At 39.6% G+C, this 19,146-nt stretch overlaps 1 protein-coding gene across 2 annotated transcripts in view; it reads left to right on the forward strand.

Annotated features, from left to right (window-relative positions):
* The window catches only part of NEB (nebulin), a 229,140-nt gene that overhangs the window by 86,822 nt on the left and 123,172 nt on the right, over positions 1-19,146 (forward strand). Inside the window, exons 56-63 of one of the 2 annotated variants that reach the window (XM_068545120.1) lie at positions 6,029-6,340; positions 6,631-6,834; positions 7,319-7,423; positions 10,452-10,559; positions 12,196-12,507; positions 12,965-13,168; positions 13,442-13,546; positions 13,634-13,741. In XM_068545120.1, the coding sequence (XP_068401221.1) occupies positions 6,029-6,340; positions 6,631-6,834; positions 7,319-7,423; positions 10,452-10,559; positions 12,196-12,507; positions 12,965-13,168; positions 13,442-13,546; positions 13,634-13,741 (1,458 nt within the window). The remainder of the gene's footprint in view (positions 1-6,028; positions 6,341-6,630; positions 6,835-7,318; positions 7,424-10,451; positions 10,560-12,195; positions 12,508-12,964; positions 13,169-13,441; positions 13,547-13,633; positions 13,742-19,146) is intronic. The other variant, XM_068545119.1, reaches the window with a different exon arrangement.

Below are 19,146 nucleotides of genomic sequence, written 5' to 3' on the forward strand. Positions count from 1 at the left end.
TGTATCATGTTTAATTTCTTTCATCAGTGTCTTATAGTTTTCTGCATACAGGTCTTTTGTTTCCTTAGGTAGGTTTATTCCTAGGTATTTTATTCTTTTTGTTGCAATGGTAAATGGGAGTGTTTTCTTAATTTCTCTTTCAGATTTTTCAACATTAATGTATAGGAACGCACGAGATTTCTGTGCGTTAATTTTGTATCCTGCTACTTTACCAAATTCATTGATTAGCTCTAGGAGTTTTCTGGTAGCGTCTTTAGGATTCTCTATGTATAGTATCATGTCATCTGCAAACAGTGAAAGCTTTACTTCTTCTTTTCCGATTTGCATTCCTTTTATTTCCTTTTCTTCTCTGATTGCTGTGGCTAAAACTTCCAAAACTATGTGGAATAATAGTGGTGAGAGTGGGCAACCTTGTCTTGTTCCTGATCTTAGTGGAAATGATTTCAGTTTTTCACCATTGAGAACGATGTTGGCAGTGGGTTTGTCATATATGGCCTTTATTATGTTGAGGTAAGTTCCCTGTTTGCCAACTTTCTGGAGGGTTTTTATCATAAATTGGTGTTGAATTTTGTCAAAAGCTTTTCCTGCATCCATTGAGATGATCATATGGTTTTTATCCTTCAGTTTGTTAATATGGTGTATCACATAGATTTGTGTATATTGAAGAATGCTTGCATTCCTGGGATAAACCCCACTTGATCATGGTGTATGAGACTTTTAATGTGCTGTTGGATTCTCTTCGCTAGTATTTTGTTGAGGAATTTTGCATCTATGTTCATCAGTGATATTGGCCTGTAGTTTTCTTTTTTTGTGATATCGTTTTCTGGTTTTGGTATCAGGGTGTTGGTGGCCTCATAGAATGAGTTTGGGAGTGTTCCTCCCTCTGCTATATTTTGGAAGAGTTTGAGAAGGATAGGTGTTAGCTCCTCTGTAAATGTTTGATAGAATTTGCCAGTGAAGCCATCTGGTCCTGGACTTTTGTTTGTTGGAAGATCTTTAATCACAGTCTCAATTTCAGTGCTTGTGATTGGTCTGTTTATATTTTCTATTTCTTCCTGGTTCAGTCTTGGAAGGTTGTGCTTTTCTAAGAATTTGTCCATTTCTTCCAGGTTGTCCATTTTATTGGTATATAGTTGCTTGTAGTAGTCTCTCATGATCCTTTGTATTTCTGCAGTGTCAGTTGTTACTTCTCCTTTTTCATTTCTAATTCTGTTGATTTGAGTCTTCTCCCTTTTTTTCTTGATGAGTCTGGCTAATGGTTTATCAATTTTGTTTATCTTCTCAAAGAACCAGCTTTTAGTTTTGTTGATCTTTGCTCATTTCCTTCATTTCTTTTTCCTTTAATTGTGATCTGATCTTTATGATTTCTTTCCTTCTGCTGACTTTGGGGTTTTTTTGTTCTTCTTTCTCTAATTGCTTTAGGTGTAAGGTTAGGTTGTTTATTTGAGATGTTTCTTGTTTCCTGAGGTAGGATTGTATTGCTATAAACTTCCCTCTTAGAACTGCTTTTGCTGCACCCCATCGGTTTTGGGTCATCTTACTTTCATTGTCATTTATTTCTAGGTATTTTTTGATTTCCTCTTTGATTTCTTCAGTGATCTCTTAGCTATTAAGAACTGTATTGTTTAGCCTCCATGTGTTTGTATTTTTTACAGAATTTTTCCTGTAATTGATATCTAGTCTCATAGTGTTGTGGTTGGAAGAGATACTTGATATGATTTCAATTTTCTTTAATTTACCATGGCTTGATTTGTGACCCAAGATATGATCTATCCTGGAGAATGTTCCATGAGCACTTGAGAAGAAAGTGTATTCTGTTGTTTTTGGATGGGATGTCCTATAAATATCAATTAAGTCCATCTTGTTTAATGTGTCATTTAAAGCTTGTGTTTCCTTATTTATTTTCATTTTGGAAGATCTGTCCATTGGTGAAAGTGTGGTGTTAAAGTCCCCTACTATGATTGTGTTACTGTCAATTTCCCCATTTATGGCTGTTAGCATTTGCCTTATGTGTTGAGGTGCTCCTATATTGTGTGCATAAATATTTACAATTGTTATATCTTCTTCTTGGATTGATCCCTTGATCATTATGTAGTGTCCTTCTTTGTCTCTTGTAATAGTCTTTATTTTAAAATCTATTTTGTCTGATATGAGAATTGCTACTGCAGCTTTCTTTAGATTTCCATTTGCATGGAATATCTTTTTCCATCCCCTCACTTTCAGTCTGTATGTGTCCTTAGGTCTGAAGTGGGTCTCTTGTAGACAGCATATATATGGGTCTTATTTTTGTATCCATTCAGCCAGTCTATGTCTTTTGGTTGGAGTATTTAATCCATTTACATCTAAGGTAATTATCAATATGTATGTTCCTATTACCATTTTCTTAGTTATTTTGGGTTTGTTATTGTAGGTCTTTTCCTTCTCTTGTGTTTCCTGCCTAGAGAGGTTCCTTTAGCGTTTGTTGTAAAGCTGGTATCCATTCAGCCAGTCTATGTCTTTTGGTTGGAGCATTTAATCCATTTACATCTAAGGTAATTATCGATATGTATGTTCCTATTACCATTTTATTAGTTGCTTTGGGTTTGTTTTTCTAGGTCTTTTCCTTCTCTTGTGTTTCCTGCCTAGAGAAGTTCCTTTAGCATTTGTTGTAAAGCTGGTTTGGTGGCGCTGAATTCTCTTAGCTTTTGCTTGTCTGTAAAGGTTTTAATTTCTCCGTCAAATCTGAATGAGATCCTTGCTGGGTAGAGTAATCTTGGTTGTACTTTTTTCCCTTTCATCAGTTTAAATATGTCCTGCCACTCCCTTCTGGCTTGCAGAGTTTCTGCGGGAAGATCAGCTGTTAACTTTATGGGGATTCCCTTGTATGTTATTTGTTGCTTTTCCATTGCTGCTTTTAATATTTTTTCTTTGTATTTAATTTTTGATAGTTTGATTAATATGTGTCTTGGCATGTTTCTCCTTGGATTTATCGTGTATGGGACTCTCTGCGCTTCCTGGACTTGATTAACTATTTCCTTTCCCGTACTAGGGAAATTTTCAACTATAATCTCTTCAAATATTTTCTCAGTCTCTTTCTTCTGGGACCCTATAATTCGAATGTTGGTGCGTTTAATGTTGTCCCAGAGGTCTCTGAGACTGTCCTCAATTCTTTTCATTCTTTTTCCTTTATTCTGCTCTGTGGTAGTTATTTCCACTCTTTTATCTTCCAGGTCACTTATCTGTTCTTCTGTGTCAGTTATTCTGCTATGGATTCCTTCTAGAGAATTTTTAATTTCATTTATTGTGTTATTCATCATTATTTGTTTGCTCTGTAGTTCTTCTAGGTCCTTGTTAAAAATTTCTTGTATTTTCTCCATTCTATTTCCAAGATTTTGGATCATCTTTCCTATCATTACTCTGAATTGTTTTTCAGGTAGACTGCCTATTTCCTCTTCATTTGTTTGGTCTGCTGGGTTTTTGCCTTGCTCCTTTATCTTCTGTGTGTTTCTCTGTCTTCTCATTTTGCTTAACTTACTGTGTTTGGGGTCTCCTTTTCGCAGGCTGCAGGTTCGTAGTTCCTGTTGTTTTTGGTGTCTGCCCCCAGTGGCTGAGGTTGGTTCAGTGGGTTGTGTAGGCTTCCTGGTGGAGGGGACTAGTGCCTGTGTTCTGGTGGATGAGGCTGGATCTTGTCTTTCTGGTGGGCAGGGCTGTGTCTGGTGGTGTGTTTTGGGGTGTCTGTGACTTTATTATGATTTTAGGCAGCCTCTCTGCTAATGGGTGGGGTTGTGTTCCTGTCTTGCTAGTTGTTTGGCATAGGGTGTCCAGCATTGTAGCTTGCTGGTCATTGAGTGGAGCTGGGTCTTAGCGTTGACATGGAGATCTCTGGGAGAGCTTTTGCCACTTGATATTACATGGAGTCGGGAGGTCTTTGGTGGACCAATGTCCTGAACTCGCCTTTCCCACCTCAGAGGCACAGGCCTGACACCTGGCCAGAGCACCAAGGCCCTGTCAGCCACACGGCTCAGAAGAAAAGGGACCAAAAAAAGAAAGAAAGAAAGAAAAGAGAAGAAAGTTATTAAAATAAAAAATAGTTATTAAAAATTAGAAAATTAAAAAGTAATAAAAAAAAAAGAAAGAAAAAAGAGAGCAACCAAACCAAAAAACAAATCCACAAATTATAACAAGCACTAAAAACTATACTAAAATAAATAAATAAATAACCAAAAAATAAATAAATAAATAAAAGAAAACGGATAGACAGACCCGTAGGACAAATGGTAAAAACAAAGCTATACAGACAAAATCACACAAAGAAGCATACACATACACACTCACAAAAAGAGAAAAAGGAAAAAAATATATATATATCGTTGCTCCCAAAGTCCACCGCCTCAATTTTGGGATGATTCTTTGTCTATTCAGGTATTCCACAGATGCAGGTTACATCAAGTTAATTGTGGAGATTTAATCTGCTGCTCCTGAGGCTGCTGGGAGAGATTTTCCTTTCTCTTCTTTGTTAGCACAGCTCCTGGGGTTCAGCTTTGGATTTGGCCCTGCCTCTGTGTGTAGGTTGCCTGAGGGTGTCTGTTCTTTGCTCAGACAGGACGGGGTTAAAGTAGCAGCTGATCGGGCGGCTCTGGCTCACTCAAGCCGGGGAAAGGGAGGGGTACAGAATGCAGGGTGAGCCTGCAGCGGCAGAGGCCAGTGTGACGTGGCAACAGTCTGATGCAGGCCATGTGTTCTCCCGGGGAAGTTGTCCCTGCATCACGGGACCCTGGCAGTGGCGGGCTGCAAAGGCTCCCAGGAGGGGAGGTGTGGATAGTGACCTGTGCTTGCACACAGGGTTCTTGGTGGCTGCAGCAGCAGCCTTAGCATTTCATGCCCATTTCTGGTGTCCGCGCTGATAGCCACGGCTCATGCCTGTCTTTGGAGCTCGTTTAGGTGGTGCTCTGAATCCCTCACCTCGCGCACCCCGAAACAATGGTCTCTTGCCTCTTAGGCAGGTCCAGACTTTTTCCCGGACTCCCTCCCAGCTAGCTGTAGTGCACTAGCCCCCTTCAGGCTGTGTTCACGCAGCCAACCCCAGTCCTCTCCCTGAGATCTGACCTCCGAAGCCCGAGCCTCAGCTCCCAGCCGCCCCCATCCCAGCAGGTGAGAGACAAGCCTCTCAGGCTGGTGAGTGCCGGTCAGCACCGATCCTCTGTGTAGGAATCTCTCCGCTTTGCCCTCTGCACCCCTGTTGCTGTGCTCTCCTCCGTGGCTCCAGAGCTTCCCCCCTCCCACCCCCCGTCTCCACCAGTGAAGGGGCTTCCTGGTTTGTGGAAACTTCCTCCTTCACAGCTCCCTCCCAGAGGTGCAGGTCCCGTCCCTATTCTTTTGTCTCTGTTTTTTCTTTTTTCTTTTGCCCTACCCAAGTACGTGGGGAGTTTCTTGCCTTTGGGGAAGTCTGAGGTCTTCTGCCAGCGTTCAGAAGGTGTTCTGTAGGAGTTGTTGCACATGTAGATGCATTTCTGATGTATTTGTGGGGAGGAAGGTGATCTCCACGTCTTTCTCTTCCGCCATCTTGAAGGTCTCCCCTCATTTATTTTTAAAATAAGTTTATTTGCAATCTGGTGACAACATAGCTTGTGTAATCTTCAAACAGAGAGCTTCTGAATATATGAGTTCACTTTTCTGTGTCTTAGTTCCTTCATCTTTAACCCGTGCTCCCCGGGGCCCGACGGTGCATGCACGAGGCCACCCAGTGGTGACATGCTGACTGCCACCCCCCTCTGGAGCAGCACCCAGGGCCCTGCGGAGGCCGAACACATGAGGGCGCATGCTGGCTGAACGCAGGGTGACGCGGGGTCTGGCCGGGCACAGGGCCCTATTTTCTTTTTTGTATACATATACAAGCTTTATTTTCTCAATGGTTTACAAGATGCAGTCACACATATTATTTATATATTCGGGAGGAAACATGTTTTTAATGAATAGGAAAATCTGAGCCTACTAATCATTTTATACTACAAGTTATACTAGGTGACAATCAGTACTTTTCTTCTTCTAGTTCAAATACAAAGAAGATTATCGTAAGCAGCTTGGCCATCACATTGGTGCCCGAGCAATACATGACGACCCCAAGATGATGTGGTCCATGCATGTGGCCAAGATCCAGAGTGACAGGGAGTACAAGAAGGACTTTGAGAAGTGGAAGACCAAGTTCAGCAGCCCAGTGGACATGCTGGGGGTAGTGCTGGCCAAGAAGTGCCAGACCTTGGTCAGTGACATAGACTACAAGAACTACCTGCACCAGTGGACGTGCCTGCCCGACGAGACTGACATCATGCACGCTCGGTGGGCCTACGACCTCCAGAGCGACGTGAGTACTGAGGATCATAGTGACATGCAAAGGTGGGAAATCAGTGAATTAACACCCCTTGGATAAGTGGCACCAAACTCACCAGCCCCTGCAAGTGGGGCATAACATTTCTTCTTTTCCTGTGAGTGTTAAATGTCAAACCCTCCAGACCAAAAAGGAATATTGTCTGATACCCTGCCTGTCCACCAAACTATGTTTTCAAGAGTGTCTTACCTTATTTCATATCCTTTTGATGAAAATGTTTTCCCAAGCCAGAGATAAATATTTATTGGCTATATTTGTATCAACAGAATATGTACAAGTCAGATCTCCAGTGGCTGAGAGGCATCGGCTGGGTTCCCATTGGCTCTTTGGATGTGGAAAAATGCAAAAGGGCAACTGAAATTTTGAGTGATAAAATCTATCGCCAGCCTCCAGACCAATTCAGGTTTACCAGCGTGACTGATTCTCCGGAACAAGTGTTGGCCAAGAACAACGCCATCACTATGAACAAGGTGAGCCTTCAGAGTTCAGAGAACCAAGGTAGGACTCCTAAAGCTAAACCAAAGGAAAAGAAGCATGATCAGGAGAAGAAAGAAATAGAGCAGTGAGCAACAAAAGATATCTGTCTGTCTATCTCTCTATATCTGTCCATATCTGTCTACCTAATGTCGATGTCATTTATATTTTAACATTTACTTCAGTAGGTATTTCATGGTTTTGATAAAACGGTACATTTTTATGGAAAATCATCTCTGCATAAAAGATATTCTAAATTTCCTTTTGTTAACATACAATTCAGAGTATCAGAAGGCACTCATACATATCTGTTCTACTATGAACTGGTTACTTTACTTGAAGATACATGTAAAATACATAATGTGTATAAAATACGTAACCTTTTGTTATTTCTCTTTATAAAGTTCTTGTGGCCTTGAAGTTTCGATTAACAATACACTGAAGTTTTTTCCTGATGACATTTTATGTTCTCCTTGCTAGCGTTTATATACGGAAGCCTGGGACAAAGACAAGACCCAGGTCCACATCACAGCAGACACACCAGAAATTACGCAGGCGAGAATTAACAAAATCAACTACAGTGAGGTGGGAGCAGATGCTAATTCTATGACATTTGCATGGCGTTTCATATTTCAATTAATCCATTCCATGGTGATGTAATACTAAATGACAACTTTGTAAAGAATGTCTTTTCTTGCTCCGTGTGAATACCAACTCTTTCATTTCTCGCTTACCTAAACATCAGTCTTCAAGTAACACATATTATCATTTCGGAAGTGCACATTATAAGAACGAATGATTTAAGCAGTAACCAGAAGATTAATTAGACCTTCCTCTTTTATTAATTTAAGAAATTAGCAATAGACCAAAATACGTTTATCTCCTCCTTATGCTAAATACATAGCTGTGCTAAATGTATTTTCCACATATGACTTATTTTTCCTAAATTGTACTTTAGGGTCAAAATTTAAGATTTTTAATGTACAAGCTTTAAGTCAAGGATTAAAATCACAGTACAATCAAATAACACCAAGAGACAGACAGACAGAGACAGAGAGGATCTGTCAATATATAAATATATTAGCAAGCCCATTTCCTATTCACTTTCTGTGAGCATAGAGCCGTGTGCCCCCATATCAGAAGCACAGATGTTTAGGCTGAGAGGTCAGTCTCCTCTAGTGCAGGAGTCCCCGCCCAATAAGTCGTCATCCTGCCTTTGCTTAAGTGTCCTCAGTGGCGAGGTGCTTATCTCATAAATCAACCTATTTGTTCTGGAAAGTTCCTTTAGAAGATGCTTCTCATGTATTGGGTCAATGGTTTCTCTCTGTAGACCCACATAATCCTCTAAGACCACGCAGAACCAAACTGTGCCGACTCCATAAGCGCTGTGTGCCTCCGCTGCCACTTCACCCCAGGTTCTCTTTCTAATCCAAACATCCCAAGCTCCTGGGCATTCCTCACATGACATCCCTGCTAGAATGTGACTCTCAGAACCAAACAAAATCCTGTGAGTGAGGAATGACTAGTGTAGAGTACAGTCGACATTGCATTTCCTCTTCTGGACATTTACCCTCCATTTCTGCACTCTGTGCCTTGGGGCTCCTTGGGGCTATGTCGCCGCTGGTGTGCGTGGGAGTTGGGGTCAACCAAAACCCTAAGACAACTTACATGGGCTTAAACTAGGTTTCCTCTACCTTGTATTTATACATTTGGCAACTTAAATCTCAGTTCAAAGATTGACATTTATCTCTCTGCATTTTTTTCTTAGAATGAGCCTATTGGTTTAAGCCTGTGGAGATTTTTGTGAATCTAAGATTCTGTCCGATGATGTATTAGTTATTTCTTCCAGCTTTGTGCTACCAGCAAGGAAAATATTGTTTCTTTGACAGCATAAATCAATAGCGTGTTACTCCTCTGCAGAATATAACTGAGAGAATTTAAATTGATTAGCCACCACCTTAAGTCATTTTATTTTTCAGGGGTGCAAACTATAATTTTAAAGCTTATATAACTAGCTCTTAATTGTCACCCCAAACTAAAATTGTCAAGTCCCACTCTCAAATCAAAAATAAGTGAATTTTCAGCTAAACCTGCACTATAGGTCCCATAGTGTTACAGGAAAGCGTGTGCTATGTGAGCAGATATTTTAAGGGACAAAGGTCCCTGTAACTAGCCACTCAGCCTTTCTGGAACTGTCAACTCTGTCTTTGCTGCAAAAGCTCAGAGATGTTGTATGTTGCCCTTGGTTTGAAGAGGCCCAGGAAGAATGCCTGAACTGATTGCCTAGCCTGCCTGGTCTGCTTTCTCTGACTTTTCTCTATCAGCTTAGTTCAATTCTATTGTGTTTCTTTCTCATTTAGGATAGGAAGATACAATGCAAATTTGATGATGTCACTCTTCCTCAAAGATTGTTGTTGGTTTCCCTTTTCCTATAGGATTAAGGACAAAGTTATCTTAGCACCAGGCCTTCATAGCCCGACTCCCAATTCTTTTCAGTCCTGTCCTGCCACTTCCCCGGGCACTGCGTGCCCCCCCTCCCCCCCGCTTGATGCCCCTGCACATTCACTCCCCTGTACTTTGATTCATGGAAGTTCCTCTGCCCTTGACCACCATCTCAGTCTATTGAAACCATATTTATCACTCAGGGTCCAATGCCAAGATCATGCCCTCTGAGGAAACTTCCTGATTTTCAATTCAGAATAAATTGCTCCTTCCTAGAGCTCGTTCTTTCTTTTTTAAACATTCAATCTTTTTTTTTTTTTAATATTATTTATGTATTTATTTGGTTGCGTGGGGTGTTAGTTGTGACAGGTAGGCTCCCCAGCCGTGGCTCGTGGGCTCCTTAGTTGCGGCAGTCAGGCTCCCCAGCTGCGGCCCCAGGGCTCCTTAGTTGCAGCTCTCCGGCTTCTTAGTTGCAGCATGCAGGCTCCCCAGCTGTGGCATGCAAACTCTTAGTTGCGCCATGCATGTGGGATCTAGTTCCCTGACGAGGAATCAATCCCAGGCCCCCTGCATTGGGACCGCGGAGTCTTGTCCACCCCCGCGTCACCAGGGAAGTCCCGTGGAGCTCGTTCTTAATAATATGGTTAAAGCACTTTTCATGGTCTGACTTTTTGGCAGCTTGTTCCTCAGGTTATCAGTCTTTCCATCAGTTCTCCCAGAAACCTTGAAGATGGGAGAGGCCTCATATTCATCTTTGTTTCCCAAGTACCAAGCACAGTCATGGCACGGAGTCGGTGCAGAATAAATGAGGATCAAATGAGTTTCCCTCCTGCCCACATTTTGCCACCCATGAGTTTCAGCTTAATTTTTCCACTTCTTTCCAAAACTGATTCATTGTTATAACTAAAAGTTTTAAAACCATGAATTATGTCTGTATATGGCTAATGTAACATAAGTTTTAAAATAAAAAAAACAAAGGTGCCATATTCCATATAGGTATCCTGTTTAAATCTCAACTTCAGCCAAAACCGCAGAAAGCTTAGAACTCTCAAAAGTGAGATTATTACAGGCACCTACCCGTGTAGAACTTGGTGAATTATTTTACTCCTCTGTCGTTTTTGGATGTGAATGTCAACATGTAACTGATTTTTTTTTTTTTGCCCAAATTTAGAGTCGGTATAAACTCGCCAATGAAGAAGCAAAGAAGAAAGGCTACGACTTGCGAAGTGATGCCATCCCGATCGTGGCAGCCAAGGCCTCCAGGGACATCATCAGTGATGTGAGTTGTCAGTTTTACTCCTAGTATGTGGTCAGTCTGAAGTGACGTTTTCACTGAACTAAATCTTCTAAAAGAACTTTCCTGGCCCTTTGGAAATATATCCTGATGTATTTGTGTAGGGTTTTTCAAAAACCTAGCTTTGAGGGAAATGAAAAATTTGATGTTTACAAAAATGTTTTATAACCACTAAGTCACAGTATCTTCAGTGAAAGCTGATCCACCAGGAATAGAGAAAGATCCATTCATGTGGAATTTGTTAGAGTGTAGCTGCAGGCTTGGAGATGCTTATATAAAAATTGTCATAGTGCTTATAGAAAGTGTGACTCATAAACTTAAGTTCTCCCAGTGAGAATCAGGGCCTAGCTTTATATAGCATTTTAATATACAATATTCAAAAAATGCATATGACACTTGCCATTACAATTCACCCTTGTAAGATCATGGAAAGAAGGCAGTTGATCAGTGCCAGACTAGCCCAAACTTGCACCCTTAGCACTAGCTCCTGGCTTGTGGCTTGTAACTCCCAGAATAAAACCATCATCCTTTCCTGGTACCTCAGGGAATTCTTGAGGAACAGACCACTGCTCTAAAAATCAAGACCCACTATTTGGGAATATGGTAATACGCTGCCCTTTATTTTGGAAGATCATATTAGTGACTCACTTTAGTTTACGTATGTTGGACCTTTCCTACAAATGGATTTATGCCAATAATAATATATAACAAAATAATAATAACCAAGAAGTGTTGAGAAATCTGTGCTAAGAATGTTATATGCATTATGCCACTTATTTTTCATAATTACCCTAGGATGTAAGATTGTGATTATCCCTGTTGTATGGGTTGCTTAAGCAACTTGTCTAAAATCAAACTCTTAGTAGGTGATGCAGTTGAAACTCCAGGCAACCTCATTCCTTCCCACTGTACTATATTGCCTCTGCTGACTCGTTTATACTTTCTCACTCAGTTATCTTTGAGACTAGAAGAATGTATTTTGGATAATTGGCTCGGATTCCAGGACAACGTCTTTGGACATGGAATAACAACACTGTTGGTCCATGAGCGATGAGAACCCATGACTTTATTAGGAGCATGCTCTAAGCAACTGGGCTGCTAGGACAGCTTCCCTAGTATAACCAGTTTCCAAAATGATGCCAAAATTTGCCACCACCACTGAATGCCTGAATCCATTATGAAACAGGAAATTCTCTTCTGTTGCTACTGCAAGTAGTCCTTGACCTTGACATCATCCCCATAGGAACCAGACACTCATTTTACTACTTACTAAACACATCTTGTCACCAAGTGCATCTCTTTTCTGATGTACTTTTAGCGCCTAACCCATTTCTCCAAGTCCCTTGGTCCACATGGCCTCTCCACTGTGTGCATTTGCTGCCCCCGGAACTATTCCTTGTTACCAGGCCATAGGTGATTTGGGGCATACACTACAATTATATGAATTCCATCTATTTTATTACCTCTATAAGCTTCTAGGGGAAAGGAAGGATATTGCCTTGAGTTAGTGCTTATTAGCAAAAGTCAACGTACAACAGTGATATAAGCAAGATGATTTTGTACAGGCTTGTGACCTCTACAGGCTTATAATAAAAATCTGATTTGTGCATTTTCATCTCAGTACAAATACAAAGATGGTTACCGCAAGCAGCTTGGCCATCACGTTGGAGCCCGGGACGTGAAGGATGACCCTAAGATGATGTGGTCCATGCATGTGGCCAAGATCCAGAGTGACAGGGAGTACAAGAAGGACTTTGAGAAGTGGAAGACCAAGTTCAGCAGCCCAGTGGACATGCTGGGGATGGTGCAGGCCAAGAAGTGCCAGACCTTGGTCAGTGACATGGACTACAAGAACTACCTGCACCAGTGGACGTGCCTGCCCGACCAGACTGACGTCATGCACGCTCGGCAGGCCTACGACCTCCAGAGCGACGTGAGTATAAGATTTTCCTTTGGCCAACAAAACACCATGTCTGCTTTCCTAAGTATCAAAGTTCCCCCAAGGTGAGGGGAGTTGAGTTTACACAACTGAGTTCTAACTCCCTGGACTAATGCCAACTCTCTATCCAGTCACACAGACATCTGAGAGCATCATTATTTCCAAAAAGAAAGAACCAGCAAAGCACCGATTGCTTTGATGGAAACCTCTAGATTATTGATCTAGTAGAGTTGGGTCGTTCTCTGTGTTCTGTTTAAAAAGTTTTTCAGAATAGGTTTCTAATCTGAATATTTTGTGGATTCACAAGACATAGCAAAATGTTTAAATTTCTCAAGAATCCAAGCATTGAAATATATATGTAATATAATATAATGTATTATAGTTCAATTTTTTATTTATTTAAGGCATATCATTATGCTTACGTTTAGTGGTTTATTACTTACAATTTCAGAATTTGTACAAGGCCGACCTTCAGTGGCTCAGAGGCATTGGCTGGTTACCTAGTGGCTCTCTTGAGGATGAGAGGAACAAGAGAGCTACCCAGATTTTGAGTGACCATGTTTACCGTCAGCACCCAGATAAATTCACGTTTTCCAGCCTTATGGACTCCATCCCAATGGTTTTGGCAAAAAACAACGCTATTACCATGAACCACGTAAGTCCTTTTTTTACTTGAGCGGGGTATCAATTTTTGTACGTGTGTATGTAAACACTGAAATCTGTCTTGATAAAAGAAAAATCACATTCAATTATTTTGCTTGGTATTAAAGTGGTTTTTAAGTAAGTGTTGTGCTTCTTACTGATATGAGACACCTAGAGGTAAAGGTGTCACAAGTACTGACGCACAGAGCAGACTCTCTTTACTCTCATTAAGAACCAGATTCATCACTGGCCTGTACTTGTCACATCCTTTTTTTGTTTCTTTCAGCATCTCTATACAGAAGCTTGGGATAAAGATAAAACCACTGTCCACATTATGCCAGACACCCCTGAAGTTTTACTCGCTAAGCAAAACAAAATAAATTACAGTGAGGTAAGCAATGTATTCATGGTGCATGATATATTTTTTCTTGCACTGCACTTTATAGATCAAACTTACGATGATTTATGTCCATTTCAGAAACTCTATAAACTTGGCCTAGAAGAAGCCAAGAAGAAAGGCTATGATATGCGGATAGATGCCATTCCCATCAGGGTGGCCAAGGCCTCCAGAGACATTGCAAGTGAAGTAAGTGCACCTGTAGAGTTCTTTGCTCAGCTTTGGCTCAAAGATTTCTTTCTCTCTCAAAGATATGTAGTAGAGCAAGTAAGCTATGAAGTTAAGCTTCTAGCTAACAGTTTTTTGTAAGTAAATAGTTTAAAATAATGGTAATAAAACTCTCAACATAAAGGTTAACTTCTAGCTATGACTGAGTCCACAGCAACATCCATTTCAAAATACTGTCTATGCCCTGCTGAACAAAAGCACTGTCTACTTGACTATAGCTCAGGCAGCCTTTTGGCTTTTCCACATGATGTGTACTTATATACAATTGAGCTCATCATAGGATCCCTTCCAAACCCAGCCCATTCATTCCCTGTAAACCAATGAACCTACAAGGGCTGAAGGAATGGGACACACTATTCTGTTTAAAGTCCAACCATCCACGCTCACCATGTGTTTATCTCTGCATCCTGGGATTGGCTGCAGATATTTACTTACTTCAAAATATGGGTTTGCTCACATTTCTAGAAATGTTTGTCCTTCTATTTCTTTTGTCTGTGAAGTCAAAAGCATATTTTCCCTTTATATCCAAAATATGGGAAGTAACTGTCATACTTTAAAAATAAATGTTCAACGATCACAGAATGGTTAAAAGTATTAATATATACCAATATAATGGAATACCTGCTGTCATTAAAATTCATGTTTGTAGGGAATATATAATGACACAGGAAAATGTTTATATAGTAACTGAAATGAGCAGGCCCCAACCCATATACAGTATGACTCCTAATTTTATTCTCTCTCTCTCTCTCTTTCTTGCACACACACACAAAAAGCCGTTTCCATCAGCAGTTATCACTGAATGGCAGAATAATGTCTTAGTTTTTATTTCCTTTTTTTTTTGCTTTTTATTTATTTATTTACTTTTTTAACATCTTTATTGGAGTATAATTGCTTTACAATGGTGTTTTACTTTCTGCTTTATAACAAAGTGAATCAGCTATACGTATACATATATCGCAATATCTCCTCCCTCTTGCGTCTCCCTTCCACCCTACCTATCCCACCCCTCTAGGTGGTCACAAAGCACTGACCTGATCTCCCTGGGCTATGCGGCTGCTTCCCACTAGCTATCTGTTTTACATTTGTTAGTGTAAATATGTCAATGCTACTCTCTCACTTCGTCCCAGCTTACCCTTCCCCTCCCTGTGTCCTCAAGTCCATTTTCTACGTCTGCGTCTTTATTCCTGTCCTGCCCCTAGGTTCTTCATAACCACTTTTTTTTTTTTTTTAGATTCCAAATATATGTGTTAGCATATGGTATTTGTTTTTCTCTTTCTGACTTAGTTCACTCTGTATGACAGACTCTAGGTCCATCCACCTCACTACAAATAACTCAATTTCATTTCTTTCTATGGCTGAGTAATATTCCATTGTATATATGTGCCACATCTTCTTTATCCATTCATCTGTTGATGGACACTTAGGTTGCTTCCATGTCCTGGCTATTATAAATAGAGCTGCAATGAACATTGTGGTACATGACTCTTTTTAAATTATGGTTTTCTCAGGATATATGCCCAATAGTCTGATTGCTGGGTCGTATGGTAGTTCTATTTTTAGTTTTTTAAGGAACGTCCATACTGTTCTCCATAGTGGCTGTATCAATTTACATTCTTACCAACAGTGCAAGAGGGTTCCCTTTTTTCCACACCTTCTCCACATTTATTGTTTGTAGATTTTTTTGATGATGGCCATTCTGACTGGTGTAGGTGATACCTCATTGTAGTTTTGATTTGCATTTCTCTAATGATTAGTGATGTTGAGCATCCTTTCATGTGTTTGTTGGCAATCTGTATATCTTCTTTGGAGAAATGTCTTTTTAGGTCTTCTGCCCATTTTTGGATTGGGTTGTTTGTTTTTTTGATATTGAGCTTCATGAGCTGCTTGTAAATTTTGGAGATTAATCCTTTGTCAGTTGCTTCATTTGCAAATATTTTCTCCCATTCTGAGGGTTGTCTTTCCGTCTTGTTTATCGTTTCCTTTGCTATGCCAAAGCTTTTAAGTTTCATTAGGTCCCATTTGTTTATTTTTGTTTTTATTTCCATTTCTCTAAGAGGTGGGTCAAAAAGGATCTTGCTGTGATTTATGTCATAGAGTGTTCTGCCTATGTTTTCCTCTAAGAGTTTGATAGTGTTTGGCCTTACATTTAGGTCTTTAATCCATTTTGAATTTATTTTTGTGTATGGTGTTAAGGAGTGTTCTAATTTCATTCTTTTCCATGTAACTGTCCAGTTTTCCCAGCACCACTTATTGAAGAGGCTGTCTTTTTTCTGCATTGTATATTCTTGCCTCCTTTATCAAAAATAAGGTAACCATATGTGCGTGGGTTTATCTCTGGGCTTTCTATCCTGTTCCATTGATCTATATTTCTGTTTTTGTGCCAGTACCACACTGTCTTGATTACTGTAGCTTTGTGGTATACTCTGAAGTCCAGGAGCCTGATTCCTCCAGCACCGTTTTTCTTTCTCAAGATTGCTTTGGCTATTCTAGGTCTTTTGTGTTTCCATAAAAATTGTGAAACGTTTTGTTCCAGTTCTGTGAAAAATGCCATTGGTAGTTTGATAGGGATTGCATTGAATGTGTAGATTGCTTTGGGTAGTATAATCATTTTCACAATGTTGATTCTTCCAATCCAAGAACATGGTATATCTCTCCATCTGTTTGTATCATGTTTAATTTCTTTCATCAGTGTCTTATGGTTTTCTGCATACAGGTCTTTTGTTTCCTTAGGTAGGTTTATTCCTAGGTATTTTATTCTTTTTGTTGCAATGGTAAATGGGAGTGTTTTCTTAATTTCTCTTTCAGATTTTTCAACATTAATGTATAGGAACGCACGAGATTTCTGTGCGTTAATTTTGTATCCTGCTACTTTACCAAATTCATTGATTAGCTCTAGGAGTTTTCTGGTAGCGTCTTTAGGATTCTCTATGTATAGTATCATGTCATCTGCAAACAGTGAAAGCTTTACTTCTTCTTTTCCGATTTGCATTCCTTTTATTTCCTTTTCTTCTCTGATTGCTGTGGCTAAAACTTCCAAAACTATGTGGAATAATAGTGGTGAGAGTGGGCAACCTTGTCTTGTTCCTGATCTTAGTGGAAATGATTTCAGTTTTTCACCATTGAGAACGATGTTGGCAGTGGGTTTGTCATATATGGCCTTTATTATGTTGAGGTAAGTTCCCTGTTTGCCAACTTTCTGGAGGGTTTTTATCATAAATTGGTGTTGAATTTTGTCAAAAGCTTTTCCTGCATCCATTGAGATGATCATATGGTTTTTATCCTTCAGTTTGTTAATATGGTGTATCACATAGATTTGTGTATATTGAAGAATGCTTGCATTCCTGGGATAAACCCCACTTGATCATGGTGTATGAGACTTTTAATGTGCTGTTGGATTCTCTTCGCTAGTATTTTGTTGAGGAATTTTGCATCTATGTTCATCAGTGATATTGGCCTGTAGTTTTCTTTTTTTGTGATATCGTTTTCTGGTTTTGGTATCAGGGTGTTGGTGGCCTCATAGAATGAGTTTGGGAGTGTTCCTCCCTCTGCTATATTTTGGAAGAGTTTGAGAAGGATAGGTGTTAGCTCCTCTGTAAATGTTTGATAGAATTTGCCAGTGAAGCCATCTGGTCCTGGACTTTTGTTTGTTGGAAGATCTTTAATCACAGTCTCAATTTCAGTGCTTGTGATTGGTCTGTTTATATTTTCTATTTCTTCCTGGTTCAGTCTTGGAAGGTTGTGCTTTTCTAAGAATTTGTCCATTTCTTCCAGGTTGTCCATTTTATTGGTATATAGTTGCTTGTAGTAGTCTCTCATGATCCTTTGTATTTCTGCAGTGTCAGTTGTTACTTCTCCTTTTTCATTTCTAATTCTGTTGATTTGAGTCTTCTCCCTTTTTTTCTTGATGAGTCTGGCTAATGGTTTATCAATTTTGTTTATCTTCTCAAAGAACCAGCTTTTAGTTTTGTTGATCTTTGCTCATTTCCTTCATTTCTTTTTCCTTTAATTGTGATCTGATCTTTATGATTTCTTTCCTTCTGCTGACTTTGGGGTTTTTTTGTTCTTCTTTCTCTAATTGCTTTAGGTGTAAGGTTAGGTTGTTTATTTGAGATGTTTCTTGTTTCCTGAGGTAGGATTGTATTGCTATAAACTTCCCTCTTAGAACTGCTTTTGCTGCACCCCATCGGTTTTGGGTCATCTTACTTTCATTGTCATTTATTTCTAGGTATTTTTTGATTTCCTCTTTGATTTCTTCAGTGATCTCTTAGCTATTAAGAACTGTATTGTTTAGCCTCCATGTGTTTGTATTTTTTACAGAATTTTTCCTGTAATTGATATCTAGTCTCATAGTGTTGTGGTTGGAAGAGATACTTGATATGATTTCAATTTTCTTTAATTTACCATGGCTTGATTTGTGACCCAAGATATGATCTATCCTGGAGAATGTTCCATGAGCACTTGAGAAGAAAGTGTATTCTGTTGTTTTTGGATGGGATGTCCTATAAATATCAATTAAGTCCATCTTGTTTAATGTGTCATTTAAAGCTTGTGTTTCCTTATTTATTTTCATTTTGGAAGATCTGTCCATTGGTGAAAGTGTGGTGTTAAAGTCCCCTACTATGATTGTGTTACTGTCAATTTCCCCATTTATGGCTGTTAGCATTTGCCTTATGTGTTGAGGTGCTCCTATATTGTGTGCATAAATATTTACAATTGTTATATCTTCTTCTTGGATTGATCCCTTGATCATTATGTAGTGTCCTTCTTTGTCTCTTGTAATAGTCTTTATTTTAAAATCTATTTTGTCTGATATGAGAATTGCTACTGCAGCTTTCTTTAGATTTCCATTTGCATGGAATATCTTTTTCCATCCCCTCACTTTCAGTCTGTATGTGTCCTTAGGTCTGAAGTGGGTCTCTTGTAGACAGCATATATATGGGTCTTATTTTTGTATCCATTCAGCCAGTCTATGTCTTTTGGTTGGAGTATTTAATCCATTTACATCTAAGGTAATTATCAATATGTATGTTCCTATTACCATTTTCTTAGTTATTTTGGGTTTGTTATTGTAGGTCTTTTCCTTCTCTTGTGTTTCCTGCCTAGAGAGGTTCCTTTAGCGTTTGTTGTAAAGCTGGTATCCATTCAGCCAGTCTATGTCTTTTGGTTGGAGCATTTAATCCATTTACATCTAAGGTAATTATCGATATGTATGTTCCTATTACCATTTTATTAGTTGCTTTGGGTTTGTTTTTCTAGGTCTTTTCCTTCTCTTGTGTTTCCTGCCTAGAGAAGTTCCTTTAGCATTTGTTGTAAAGCTGGTTTGGTGGCGCTGAATTCTCTTAGCTTTTGCTTGTCTGTAAAGG

This window comes from Eschrichtius robustus, chromosome 5 (assembly GCF_028021215.1).
Source record: "Eschrichtius robustus isolate mEscRob2 chromosome 5, mEscRob2.pri, whole genome shotgun sequence".
NCBI classification, from domain to species: domain Eukaryota; kingdom Metazoa; phylum Chordata; class Mammalia; order Artiodactyla; family Eschrichtiidae; genus Eschrichtius; species Eschrichtius robustus.